This window comes from Engraulis encrasicolus, chromosome 6, assembly GCF_034702125.1.
Source record: "Engraulis encrasicolus isolate BLACKSEA-1 chromosome 6, IST_EnEncr_1.0, whole genome shotgun sequence".
Classification (NCBI taxonomy): Eukaryota; Metazoa; Chordata; class Actinopteri; order Clupeiformes; family Engraulidae; genus Engraulis; species Engraulis encrasicolus.
In genome coordinates, this window is record NC_085862.1 from 22,987,216 (window position 1) to 23,001,720 (window position 14,505).

Here is a 14,505-nt window from a genome sequence, read left to right on the forward strand (position 1 = left end):
AAAAAGTAGAATAACACCGAACATGATTTAGTTTCAAGTAACTGCACCACATACTGAAACTGATTTCTTTTTGGCATAATTTCTATAAAGCCCAATTATCTTTAGAGCTAATTCCCTCCTTTTACCCCTTAGATCAACAGCCAGGTTTTATATGGTAGAAGTCACCAGAATGCTTCAGCCATTATAAAAACCGCATCACTGAAGGTCAACATTCTCCTCATCAGGTCAGTAACCTTTTGAATCTCATAACTTTTTTAGCTTTTAACCTGTTGTTTTGTGGCCTGCCAAAAGGAAATCCATTTTAAATGCATGGAGAACATCCATTATGGGAAAAGAAATGTTGATGCTCTTTCATTCAAACAATTATTGAGTTTGTAAGCATAGCAAAAGCATACACTCATCATAGCATATTGTTGTTCATGGCAGGCAAAGCAGTATCATATAACGTATTTCTCACATCAAAGCATTTTAATTTGCGTGGTGAAAGAAAGTAAAAGTTATTTGATAAAATCAATCAAAGTGTATGCCAGTAAATAATAAAACGACTTTCAGTAAATTCACAAAGGAAGCCAGACAGGGCGTGTGGTCTGAACTTACAGTAGCATCTCCCCCCTTGTGTCCCCTGCAGGAATAAAGATGCCATTAGTCATATGGCCGTCCCCGCATTTGCCACTGCACCTCCCCTGATTTTCAGCAATGAGGTAAAGCCAGATAAAGCATATTACAAAGACAAATTAAACCTATATCTCTTAAATGACATTTATTTCACATTTATGTTACATTTAACATTTATTTGACATTTTCCACCATAGATGCTGTACACAAATTTCAGATAAATGTAATTTGTTAGTAATTCGTTTGTCTACAGAGGCCATCACACATACTTTCCAATTGCATTTCCTTGTTACGATTTGGAACACACTTTAATACAGATTCCATATCAGTTGATGAGTTGCTTGAACTAAATCTGGCATTCTTCTACTGTAAAAGACAAAAAATGAAGACAAATACTTGAAATGATGTGCTACAAGTATATGTAGACTTCCGCTGGGTCTCCACTGTGCCCTGTCCTTGTAGGAACTGGTGTCTACCGTTAATAGCCAACCTGGACCTCAGGAGGGGGTTGGGAAGAACTTGGAGAAGGAGTCGTCAGTAAGCACCGAAGCATTTTGGCATTGTTTCAGCTATGTTTTGAAATATTTCTCTTAAAGCAAAGTGGTACCACTAGCACAGATATTGACAACAGATTTAAATTTGATTAAAGGAGCTTTTTTTCCAATCGCTTACACACAATTTTCACAACTGTTTTCCCCAAAACCCTGCACACAAATTCAGCTACTGTTCACACAAAATGCAACTCAGCTTCTCACACCACCATGTGTAATGTAACACTTTTCAAAAGCACACATTTGTTAAAAGCATTGGTTTGTCTCACACCACACATTTCTAATTAATATTAATATAATTTCTCTATATTAAAACGTGGATGTATAAACAGAGAATTGTGCAAAAGTATCAAGGCTCAGAATTAGTGATAGGTTCTGTTAACTTGAGAGTTGTGAAATCTCAAGATTGTCAAATTCCCATTTTTTTCTAGAATCTCATATCATCAGATACAGGGAAAGACATTTCTGAGGATGTGCCCACAAAAACAAAGTTGGTGAGTGTTGACAATGGCTTGTTAGTACTACTTTGAATATCTACCATTATCTGCTGTATACACTGCTCCAAAAATAAAGGGAACACCAAAACAACACAATGCAATTCCAGTGCAACATTCAAGATCCAAGATTTAATTTATTACATCTCATTATGATGTATAAAAGTCTTTGTGTGTATGTCATGTGAGAGAGAGAGAGAGAGAGAGAGAGAGAGAGAGAGAGAGAGAGAGAGAGAGAGAGAGAGAGAGAGAGAGAGAGAGAGAGAGAGAGAGAGAGAGAGAGAGAGAGAGAGACACAGACAGACAGACAGACAGACAGACAGACAGACAGACAGACAGACAGACAGACAGACAGACAGACAGACAGACAGACAGACAGACAGACAGACAGACAGACAGACAGAGAGACAGAGAGAGCGAGAAGAGAGAAAAAAAAAAGTGCCTTGGCTTGTCTTCAGCATGTGTTCAACAGTCTAATTTTCCTGGTGGATGGTAATAGCCCAAATAGTCCATGGTTGGGGTGGCTAGGATTGTTCAAGATTTTTTTTGTTAAGAGTGCAGTTTCCATACCATGTGTTGTGGCCTTCCTAATGCATCTTACCAATTCAAAGTCATACTTCTGTGATACCAGCTTGTCCCGTTAAGAAGCAACACTCACTGTGAACCCATTTTGCCCATTGTTGTATACACCAATGGGTTGATACGAATTAATAATCAAAATACACCCAAAAATACGGATACTGTATTTGTCAGGTGGTGTCACAGACCTTTTCTCTTTTTTCATCCTTTCTGGCTGTTTTTGTTATCAGTGTCCCATCACTGGAGGTACCATGACGTGGTGTCTATCAGCCGCTGAATTTGCTCAGCTTGTGCCACTCATCCAAGATGGCAGATCAATATGTACTGTGTCAAGAAGGTTTGCTATGTCCCTCAGCACAGTGTTCAGAGCGTGGAGCAGATGCCAGGAGACATGCCAGTAGAGGGTTCCCGCAGGGTCTAAAAAAGTCTCAAATTCAGAAACTTTTTTTAGGCATAAAAAAGTCTCAAGAACAGCCAGATTTTCATCCTAGGTCTAAAATTAATGTTATCCAGGTCTAAAAATGTTTACCGCCGTTCATTTCCGCAGAATTTTAAATATTGCGAGGCAAAGTGCCTACAAAAAAAAATCAATAAAGACGTTCGCTTTCGGTTATGTGCGTTTGTCTGCCAATGTCAAGTGAAAGGTGAACACTGACAGTAGCATTTTAGCCAATCAGAAGTAGCATGGGGCGGGTCTCTAGTCCTGGAGAGTAGAGTAGAGTAGAGTACTTTTATTAATCCACAGGGGGTGTGGAGGAGGCCCTACAGTAGGATAGTTTCAGGCCCGTCACTAGGTTTGAGAGACAGGGGGGGCTTAGCCCCAGAGGAAGAAAATGCGCGCGCGCAGTGCGCGCCGAATTTTTTTCAGCTCACCTGCTAAGGTTTTGTCTATGAATTCATTATTTTAAGAAATCCCGCACACTGTCCATTCCACCAACAAACTTTAATACATTGTTTCGGTCATCCGACCTTCTTCATGTTGTATTAAAGTTTGTTGGTGGAATGGACAGTATGCAGGATTTCTTTACACTTGAATGACAACCCCACTGGGATAATATCTGCACCTACAAAGGTGTGCAAAAGCGTCTTCTGGAACAATTATTTTAAGAGCACCATACCGATTTTTAAACACTAGTTACAGTGATTTTTTTATTTTTTATGTCACATTTTAATGAACATTCCTTATATGTAGGCTAAACAAAACATTTCAAAATGTTTCAACTGATGAATATTATGTACGGAAGTTAATATGATTAGATAAAAATGCCGAGAGCATAATTTACACAAGGACTAGGAACTTTAAGGAGTTACTCCAGGAGAAGCAGTGGTCAGGAAGCGATTCATTCAAACAGGTTCCTTACTTGGAAAACTATGCATCCCCGGTAGATATTTGGTAATTTTTACTCCATTAGTAGCTATTTTAATCAGTTCATGTGTGTTTTCAAACTGTTAAGACAAATATTAAAAACTCAACTATAATTTCAAGACAATGTCAAATTGATTTATTACACGGGTATTGTGAGTGAAAATTGGTACTTTGGGTCCGAAGATTTCATCTGTGTAAGTAATTACACTTTTCTCGAGGTGTTGTTAGTCACAAAGCACAATCCTCTACCTGTTTCCCCCCGCATAACATTGCTGCGCACCCTGCTTTTATTGCTGTGCAGTATAATAAGTGGCATTAAGGATATAAGCATTAAACAATAAATAAGCAACCATGAACTTGTATTCAGATTAACTTGCCTTCTTGGTGGTTCGTATTCAGTGCTTCACAGCATTTGTTTTTGGAAAAACCAAAACCCCCCTTAAATAGGCCTAACGACGGCCCTGGATAGTTTACAACCCAGCAGTGGAATGGCAGATAGCTATCCTATCTCCTTCATTGTAGGTGGCGGAGCCCTGCAAAATGAGCAATGCAGGCCACTGATGGGCAGTGCATTTTTACCTTCGCCAGAAGGTTATATTTTGACGGCCGTGTATTTATTTGTGAATACCGGTATGTTTGTTTGTACTTCGTATAACTCAGTCAGAACTGAGCCGATTTTTATGAAATTTAGTGGGATGATTGGTCATGACCCAAGGAACAATCGATTAGTTTTTGGAGTGATAAGGTCAAAGGTCAAGGTCAAAATGTTTGTTTGTACTTCGTATAACTCAGACAGAACTGAGACGATTTTTATGAAATTTAGTGGGATGATTGGTCATGACCCAAGGAACAATCGATTCGTTTTTGGGAGTGATTGGGTCAAAGGTCAAGGTCACGAAAAGGTCAAAAACGGAAATTGAGCCGATTTTTATGACATTTGGTGGGATGATTGGTCATGACCCAAGGAACAATCGATTACTTTTTGGGAGTGATTGGGTCAAAGGTCAAGGTCACGAAAAGATCAAAAATGTAAATTGAGCCGATTTTATGACATTTAGTGGGATGATTGGTCATGACCCAAGGAACAATCGATTACTTTTTGGGAGTGATTGGGTCAAAGGTCAAGGTCACAAAAAGGTCAAAAACGGAAATTGAGCCGATTTTTAGGAAATTTAGTGGGATGATTGGTCATGACCCAAGGAACAATCGATTACTTTTTGGGAGTGATTGGGTCAAAGGTCAAGGTCAAGGTCACGAAAAGGTCAAACACGTAAATTGAGCCGATTTATATGAAATTTACTGGGATGATTGGTCATGACCCAAGGAACAATCGATTACTTTTTGGGAGTGATTGGGTCAAAGGTCAAGGTCAAGGTCACGAAAAGGTCAAAAACGTTTTTCTTTGCCAAGAACTATATGCCAGCACAACGTGTGCATGCTGAATTGAATAAGAGGTCAAGACTGGGCCAAAAATGTAATATTACGATATTCCGGTCCGATTGAAATGAAACTAACACCAACATTTGGAGAATGGTATGCCCCACACTCTGAAGATGGCCAGAAAAAAACAAGTCGCGTAGGCGAAGGTTTGCGCTCTACCGAGTGCCCATTCTAGTCTTAACCTGTACTGGCCATGAAATAGCCACAGCTGCTTAATTGCCCATAAAGTAAACAAACAAACAAACAACCACTGATGTGCATGTTTGCTTCCAGAGTGACACCGTAGGAAGAGATTGTGGTTATTATCTCTTATTTCTACCCATTGCTTGTTACATTTACACAATAGTAGGCAACATGGACTCAGAATGAGTTTGGCTTACTAACCGGACACACTGATATCACAGAAATATGTACGTATTGCGATGCTTTGATGTTCTCTTCATTTTGGGATTTTTGGATCATCAGTTTTTAAAACGTTTGTGGTGTTTGAGATGTGTCCTTTTATGGAGGACCCAGGCAATGCTTCATTGTTTTAATGAATGTGTTGCTTTCAAGAACCTCACACTTAAAGAGAAGGCTAAAGAGGTCCCTGATGAGGTGCCCACCAAGACTTCATTGAAACAGGTGGGTGGACATGAAACACACACACACACACACACACACACACACACACACACACACACACACACACACACACACACACACACACACACACACACACACACACACACACACACACACACACGCAAGGCAAGGCAAAACAAATGTATTTTAATATGGTGAATTAATTCACACACGACAACACACATTTCCAGTATGAATGCGCATCACATCAGTAATTGCATGTTTATGTGCTGTTTGTACTGTAGACTGAGCGTCTGCCCAGTAGCCCTGCGCCCACTGCTGAGCTGCCTGTGGAGAGTGAGGAGGAGGAGCCACCCACTCTAGTATCAGCAGCCTCCCCTGCATGCACCACTCCAGACATCCATCACAATGACAAAGGTGACTTGAGTCATCCTGTGTATATTTCACAAAGTTACTGTCTGTTCATGTAGTCAGGTGTATTTTTTTTAAAAAATTATTGAGTTTATGTGTTAAAACACTGGCAGCTTACTTTTTTTCGGTCATTAATTAGTAATTATTATTATTCCACGCCAATTGAACAAATCTCCACGCCCTTACATCTCAAAACATTCTGAAAAAATGACTGGGTGTTCCTTATACATCCAAGAGAAAGGCTTGAAATCTGCTTTTTAAGTTTTTATTGGGAGAGAACGGTGTCGGTCCTCATGAGGCTACTTTTGACTTTATCTGAACACAATTAGAGCAGCCATTCGTATAACCAGAGATTCTTTAAGTATATAGTGATATACCAATGTGATAGGTTGCTATGGACACCTAAGGTGACCAGGTTACGGTCTGCCTAAAGGGGCGTGTCATAATACTCCTAGCATTGAATAGAACAGTCCCTAGGTCTTTCTAAAGGGGGATTTACCCCCCATCTCCCTTGCAACTGTAGAACCCGGAAACAATGGGCCAATGGAATCTCTCTCTCTCTCTCTCTCTCTACTCTCTCTGGTATAAGTCTGTTGATCATGGTTTCCTTTTCTCATAGACCCTGCTACATGCCCCATCCTACCAGGACAGGACACTGTCATTGAGATCTCTAAGGGGCGCTCTGGACTCGGCCTCAGTATCGTTGGCGGCAAAGATACACAGCTGGTACAGTCATCTCAGTAAATACTTTGTTGTGAAATGTTTTGCGTAAATAAATTTCAGTGATGGGCAATGTGGACCTGTTCAATTAGGGCAGTGGTTCTCAACCTTTTTCCGCACAAACGCCCCCTGAACCTCATCCTACGCCTCCCAACGCCCCCTTGACCTTATCATGAGCCTGACAACATTTAAAAACATTTAAATGGACTAATGCCCCCAATGACAACTAAGCACTGCCCCTCTCAACTGTATCCTGCGGGGTTGTAGAACCCCCGTTGAGAAACACTAAATTAGGGCATTTGGACAGGTGACGCCAGGTCATTTGGAATATGTGACATTTTATTGAAGCTTATGAATCTAGGTTGCCCATGTGAAAGCCAACCCTAGCCAATGCTTATGGGGATTTTGCTGTCCTTTTCATATTGTAGTTGTACCTTGTATGTCATGTACAAGGGGATGGCTGAAGAAGTCCACTGATTTCTTGATTTATTTTTTATTTTTTTATTTTTTAATCAACCCTTATCTTGCATGTCTGTGGCCCTCAGTAGCTGTGGCTGTTTAACCCTTTAGGATTTAAAAAAAATCTATTTCGGCTGCCATGTCCAGATTCTTCATTCTTATGCATTCTTCGCATCGCATTGCCCTATATATTTTCAATGAGAAGGGATTTCACTACCGTAAAATATTGCGTGTATGTGATATGAGTGACTCAATCGGCCCTTGCAGCTTGTCCGAGGTAGCGTGACGTATCCAAAAGTTGCAATGCAAAGTTTGCATCGTGAGCTCACTGCTTCCTTTCTTACAGTATGACAGAATGACTAGTGCTCTCCAGGAGTGGGTCATGAATGGGACCAAACTATTCTTGACACTTCGGGGGCACTGCATTCTTTATTCTGTGCCTGACTACAGTCTCTCCCCTCTGTCCCGATTTTCATAAAGTCAGGCTTTAGAGGCGGTGTATAAATGTGTGTGTGTGCACTCTGAGTAAACTTTATAGTTATGATATTGTGCTATATAAATGCATTTTTATAGACAGATAGATTGATTGATTAATGAATGAATTGATTGATCATCACCTCCAGGACGCGATCATAATCCATGAAGTGTATGAGGAGGGAGCAGCAGGAAGGGATGGCCGTCTATGGGCTGGGGACCAAATATTACAGGTACAAGAACTCGCATCATACCTCTGGTTCCTTTCTTATTTGCCTATAGGGATATTCATTTCACATCAAACAAGTCCAATCCAAGGCAGGCTTGTACGAAATGCCGAATGGAAAGAATTTCCATTCAAAATAATGCCATAATACGAACACTAGGTGGTGCCATTACCTTGAATTTCTTTGAATTTAAGATACACCACCCATTGAAAGTACATAGAACACCACCACCTAGTGTTCGTAGTATGGCATTACTTTGAATGGAAATTCTTTCCATTCAGAATTTCGTACAAGCCTGATCCAAGGCAGCATTTTTCAGATTTTGCATCTTGCATTTTGCATCTTACATCCCGTATACATTTATGGCTATTATCATGTAACCATACATGCTAAAGCATAGTTTAACTCAAGCTTTTGAAATGTAAGTGAACTGTCTGCGCATGTTACAAAAGGTGCATGAAATCACGTCATGGACATACATTGGCTAGAAAACGTGAATCCTTTGTGATTACTTGGATATTTGCATGAATTGGCCATAAAATGTTGTTAGGTAACAATGCTAGATCCCACACTGACACCCCTTACACTAAATGTATATATGAATGTGACAGTAGACATGTAATGGCAGAGGACGCGCTCAACTTCTTGGAAAACTGAAAAGCTTTTGGGTGCGAGATAAAAAGCGTCAACTTAAGGAAGAAGAAATCCGCACTCACAAACTGCGTCTCATTATTTATTTATATTACCACCATGTCCAAAAAGCAAACGCGTTTCGGCTAACAAGCCTTCATCAGTGCGTGGTACCACGCACTGATGAAGGCTTGTTAGCCGAAACGCGTTTGCTTTTTGGACATGGTGGTAATATAAATAAATAATGAGACGCAGTTTGTGAGTGCGGATTTCTTCTTCCTACAGTAGACATGTAAGACACAAATGGCGGATGCAGGTGTACGAAGGCAAACCCACATGCGGTACCTTCCCGGCCTTTGGGTGACCGCAAGCGGCCGTCGTCCTTTGATGGGCTTGCACAGCCCTGAGCCCTCTCCAAACTGACTCTCCTCCAAGTGCACACGGTGGAGGAAAATCCCCCAGACAAATACATAAATAACAAAGTTCTCAAGTGCATCCACAAAGTGGCCAAAGTTCACATACTTTTCTAGTCACCGCATTTTGTGTATGTTACAGGTACACAACATTGTGATTCACTAAATGTTGACACATTTAGTTCTCAACACGACTAAATAAAATCTCTCAATCTCTCTTGTTAATTTGCATTCCATCCTTTTTTGTTGTCACTTGGCTCTGTCACATGGTTCCCCAGGTGAATGGGCTGGATTTGCGGGGGGTGACCCATGAGGAGGCCATCACGGCCCTGCGTCACACTCCGGCCAAAGTGCAGCTGCTGGTGCTGCGGGACGAGGCGCGCTACCAGGACAAGGAGAGCCTGGACATCTTCACAGTAGAGCTCCTGAAGAAGGCTGGACGCGGCCTAGGACTCAGTATTGTGGGCAAGAGGTACTCTCTATACACATTAATCATAAGTCCTCAACCCCAACATTACAGTTTGTGTTCTCCTAATTCTCTACTGTTTCGATTACTCTTGCTGCTCTGGTTTTTATGTGAAGTGACCTTGGTTATTATAAAAGGAGCCATGAAGATAAAATGTGTTGTTTATTTTTTATTATTATTATTGTTATGGTAATTATTATTATTATTATTATTATTATTATTATTATTATTAACTATTTAATGTGCTAATTAGCTCAGTCTAGTCCTTAAGACTTCAGATGAAGATGAAATAATTCCAACGTTTAATGTGGAATTAAGTTAAACTGGTCATTGATTTATATTTAGCATGTTGTCTTTTGTTTGTTTTTAACATTTTGCCTCACTGACAAATGTGTTACCTTCAGGTTAACTAAGCCTCCCACTCCTGCTTTCCCAAGTGTGAGTAGTAGGATATTTGTTAGCTTGTACACCTTTTCTCATTAGTGTTTCGACTCTTTTTAAAAAGGAGGAAAATCTGGGGATTGGAATCGGGTGTGGTTTGGGTGTGTTTGATTTGGCCGCCTGTGATCAGTCGTCAACATTAAAAATAGATTAGACCATGTGGTTCTCTGCAGGTAACAGAAAAACCAAGAACATACACAATGTCAAGGTGTGGCATATTTGATCAGTACTGTAGTATGGAAACAGTGTATATGCTTGATTTCCTTTTTTCAGTGCCTTTTATCCAAGCTTTGTAAACTACAATGGCCTAGTGGTGCGGTCAGTATGAATGGCCACTAAAGTTTATGTGCATCGTTTATCTCACCATGAGGACTGAAAGCCTCTGCAGCATCATACCATACACAAACTTTATTAGTGTCCTTGGAATTGGTGTCAAAGTAGGGAGAAAAACATGATTCAACATGACAAGAATCAACATGTTATTAATCAATCTACATCCTTTGTCCTGGAATTAATTGCTATGATCTTTGAGCCCTGTCAGAAATCCCCATCTACCCTGTCGATACGTCCCACCCTTACTTTTGTGCCTTATTTTTTGTCTCTCCCAATGTACTTCCAGAAACGGCACTGGTGTGTTCATCTCAGACATAGTTCGGGGAGGAGCTGCTGACGTCGACGGCCGTTTGATGCAAGGGGATCAGATCCTGGCTGTGGATGGAGAAGACATGAAACAGGCGTCCCAAGAGACTGTTGCGGCTACCCTCAAAGTACATTTCCTAAATAACTTTTGAAACTACTGTAATGTCTGGGTTATAATCCAAACACAAATATAAGACACACCCACTCAAATTTTGAAGAAATATATATAAAATATATTGTACATATAGCCGCTTTTCTGTACAAGCCGCAGGTGTCCACATGGGACATAATATTCACTCATAATATTCCATACTTGAGTCACACCCTGTATAAGAAATTAAGGGTGAAAGTGGAAAACGATATGTAGTACTAGCAATGTTTGGAAGTTTAGAATTGGTAATCTGGATTCTATGTGTTCTATAGAGACTCAGAAGGCAAAGAGTATGTGCTAGCAATGTGGTTTCTGTATGTCTTGTAGTGTGCTAACAATGTTGTTGCTGCATGTCTTGTAGTGTGCTAACAATATGGCTGTTGTATGTCTTGTAGTGTGCCAGGGGAAGGGTGGTGTTGGAGCTTGGCCGACTGAAAGCAGCTTCTATGGTGTCCTACCGGCAGAGCACTAAAGGAAGCCAGGTGGGAATTGGCAACATCACTTTCCTCAGTCTCAGTGACTGTCGACAAACACAACCTCAGATTCTTTGTTTATTCCCTCTCGTACCACTACCAAAGAAATACCCAGCCTTGAAACCTAAGAACTACCAAATTAAGGCACACACACCATCACGGTGAATTGCTTTAAAAGTTGCTCAAGGCCCATATTGCAGCCACTCCCGCCTCTATACTCGACCAATCACCAGTTTGCGATCCAGCCCAAGCGTGCCAGTCATGATGGCATGGTGCACTTCTTGTTCAAAAGAAGTTTCAGCCTTAGGACTTTTTCAAGTTTTTCACCCAAGCAGTGAAGTGACACAACCTTTCGAACTGTCCCCTTGTTGGTGATCGGCCAAAGTCAACTTGCAAAAACATAGCAAAAATATGAGAAATGATTACAGTATGCAACTTCAGGAAGACCTACTTGATTTGAGTTATTTCACTATGAACCAGAAATTGTTTAATAGTAGTGCGTAGTGTGCAAGTTGACCTACTTAATAGTAGAAGCCAGTGAAGGATGAAGGTGACCTAGTTGTTCAGTAACAAGGTGTCTCAAATGCCAGAAAATTGTGAGTTCATGAAAGAGTGTCATCATGACAACATCATGGTCGATAATGATGTGAACTAGTCAGGGCAGTGTTTACCATGTTGGTGTGAACTGTGTGTGAATTGTTATTTTCTATGGCTGCCAGGTCTTATATTTTCTCTCTCTCTCTCTCTCTCTCTCTCTCTCTCTCTCTCTCTCTCTCTCTCTCTCTCTCTCTCTCTCTCTCTCTCTCTCTCTCTCTCTCTCGCGCTCTCTCTCTCTCTCTCGCGCTCTCTCCTTCTCTCTCCTTCTCTCTCCAACACACAGATAAAACCAAATACAACAGGCAGCAGTGGCACCTATGCCTCTCTAGCAGCACATCCCACCCCAAACCCCCACGAGTCTGCCAGTGACATGTCCTCCAAGAGCTCAGGTGCAGCACAGTAGAACACAATGCCTGACACACAGCAGCACAGCAATACACAGCGCTTACTCAGCTTCTCCTGGCCCTCACATAGCGCGTTCAGGCCGACTGAGAACCGTGCTGGAGCCCGTTCCCGCACCTAATCGCAAACCGGCCGTCGTGTTCATGCCACAGATATTTGCGTTCGCGAACCGGAAAGTTGGTTCGCAATGCGAACCGCAAAATACTAGGTTTTTCTCCGCGAACCGTGACGACAGCGTGCCCGTCAGCAGGTTCATCCGGGTAACGCAGTCACGTGCAGGAAAAGTTCAGAGCCCGGTATGAACACGGGCGGTTCGCAGATAAGCACTTTAGTGCTGAACGTAACTGGTGCGGGCACCGGCTCCAGCTCCGTTCTGGTCGGCCTGAAAGCCCTAACAGAGAGCTCCCCTTTACCAATGGCCTCAGTAGGAAAGACACTACATACATTTAAATGTGTAAAGGGATAGCACTGTATTTGCAGTTGGTACTACAGTAAAATGCATTGCACACCCTACGTACATAATGGGCTTGGCTGTACAATTGCACCCCTAGCCTTTTGCCTAGATAGTTGCCCTCAGAATATCTTTGCAATTGCAAAGTCTTTGATACTCAGAAATTCCGCACAGAAATGTAAAGACATGGACAGGACAAAGTATTGACTTGTTGAAGTACTTGGATACTTGGCATCAGTGTGGTAACACATCTGCTCAAAAGCAATATCTTATATGATCATTTAGTAATGTCATGCAAAAGGAGCATGCCCACCCTTAATTACTGAAAACTCTGAAGTATATTATAGCTATACATTGTGTATGCTTCCATATATTCCGATATCATGTTGAATGAATTTTAAGCAATCCACCTGCAGTGCACAACCTCCAGATTGTTTTGTGTTTTGGGGAAAAAAAACTTTTGTGGCATGGATTTGATTATTTGGTCATGTCTAGATGAATTTCTCTGCTATGCTTATCGGGCTCAATTTTATTTACCCATGGTGGTTTGATGGTGTTCGTGTTGAGCATAGTGTTTCTATTTTAATGGATTCTGCATACGGTACACTGCCTTGTCAGTGTTTAGATGATGGGAAATGGTGGTACTGCTTTCTATTACAGCAAGCTTTTTATACCTTTTGCATTATAATGTGGTTTGTTCACCTTCTCTGTGTGATACCCACAATAGTCAGCTGACCGATGATAAATAATCTTGGAGGTATGCAGGCATGCAGGTTCTGTTACGTTCTCTATTTGTGGAACATTTGGGAACTTAGCCCGTTTTTTAAGTTGAGCTGCTTGGAATTGTTGTGTGCCTGGAGTGAACTTGAATGACTGTGATCCATTTGTGTGACTGACTGGCAAATTTTATTTGTCATTACCACTGTCCATGGATAATTTAATGGATCATGTGGCATACTTAATTCAACACAATGGTGTTACTTAATATTTAGTCTCTAATTTATATTTAGTAAAATGTATTGAATGCCATGTATGCCATTCCACGCTAGTTTATATTTTTGAAGCTATAAGTACAGTATACATTTTCTTTCTTACACATGGAAGTGCCTAACTAGCAACATAATGATCTATGAGTTTGAGCAGGAGTGAACACTGATGATGTGTCTCCATAACTGCAGTATAGACTTTGTCTTTTTTTTAAATGTCCAAATTTCACAGCAATTAGCTTTAACTCACATTTTTGGATGAGGACAGACTTGTAGTGTTTCATATGCAGTCAACATTGCCTGTGGGGGAACCATTGCATAAAAGTATTCACTTGGTCTTTGTATTTAAGTAACAGTTACTGAAAATGAGATACAAAACAAAAACGTCAATTTAACAATCATGAGCCAAGAGCTGTAAGACTGACGTTTGTTATGTAGCACATCTATGACATCTGGGAGCAAGTTCTGTGGCAGTTCTGTGTGTTACAAAAATACATTGTTTTTGAGATTTACACAGCTGTGTAGAGTTTGGAGATAAGCTATGGCAACTCGGTTTGTGCTTCACAGTGAAAGTCGTTAAGTGCTACCTGTAATTACATTTATATGTCCTCATATTTTCCAAATTGTTCTGTGGCCACCTTCAGTTGTTTTTAATATAAATGTAATAATTTTAATAAATCACTTTTATAAATGTCCAAGTATTTCATGTTTCATGAAAAGTCTGTTTTGTATTCAACTTGTGTAGTATCGTTTTATCTATGTACCTGTTACCATGAAGTTGGATGGAGTATGCGGTGTTAGATGGCATAGTATATTTTATGGTAAAGGTCTAAGGGAGCTTGTTGATCACACAGTTTTATATTTACGAAGCAGAATGCATCAATAAACTCAACATGCTTCCAGAGATAAGTTATTTGTTGTGATAGTACAATATA

At 40.7% G+C, this 14,505-nt stretch overlaps 1 protein-coding gene across 1 annotated transcript in view; it reads left to right on the top strand.

Moving 5' to 3' along the window:
• Positions 1 to 14,505, top strand: part of patj (PATJ crumbs cell polarity complex component) — a 65,446-nt gene that overhangs the window by 44,581 nt on the left and 6,360 nt on the right. The window contains exons 30-41 of the mRNA XM_063200967.1: positions 133 to 224; positions 629 to 701; positions 1,078 to 1,152; positions 1,598 to 1,660; positions 5,601 to 5,669; positions 5,915 to 6,047; positions 6,661 to 6,767; positions 7,844 to 7,927; positions 9,243 to 9,436; positions 10,491 to 10,638; positions 11,057 to 11,143; positions 12,015 to 12,120. Of these exons, the coding sequence (XP_063057037.1) occupies positions 133 to 224; positions 629 to 701; positions 1,078 to 1,152; positions 1,598 to 1,660; positions 5,601 to 5,669; positions 5,915 to 6,047; positions 6,661 to 6,767; positions 7,844 to 7,927; positions 9,243 to 9,436; positions 10,491 to 10,638; positions 11,057 to 11,143; positions 12,015 to 12,120 (1,231 nt within the window). The remainder of the gene's footprint in view (positions 1 to 132; positions 225 to 628; positions 702 to 1,077; positions 1,153 to 1,597; positions 1,661 to 5,600; positions 5,670 to 5,914; positions 6,048 to 6,660; positions 6,768 to 7,843; positions 7,928 to 9,242; positions 9,437 to 10,490; positions 10,639 to 11,056; positions 11,144 to 12,014; positions 12,121 to 14,505) is intronic.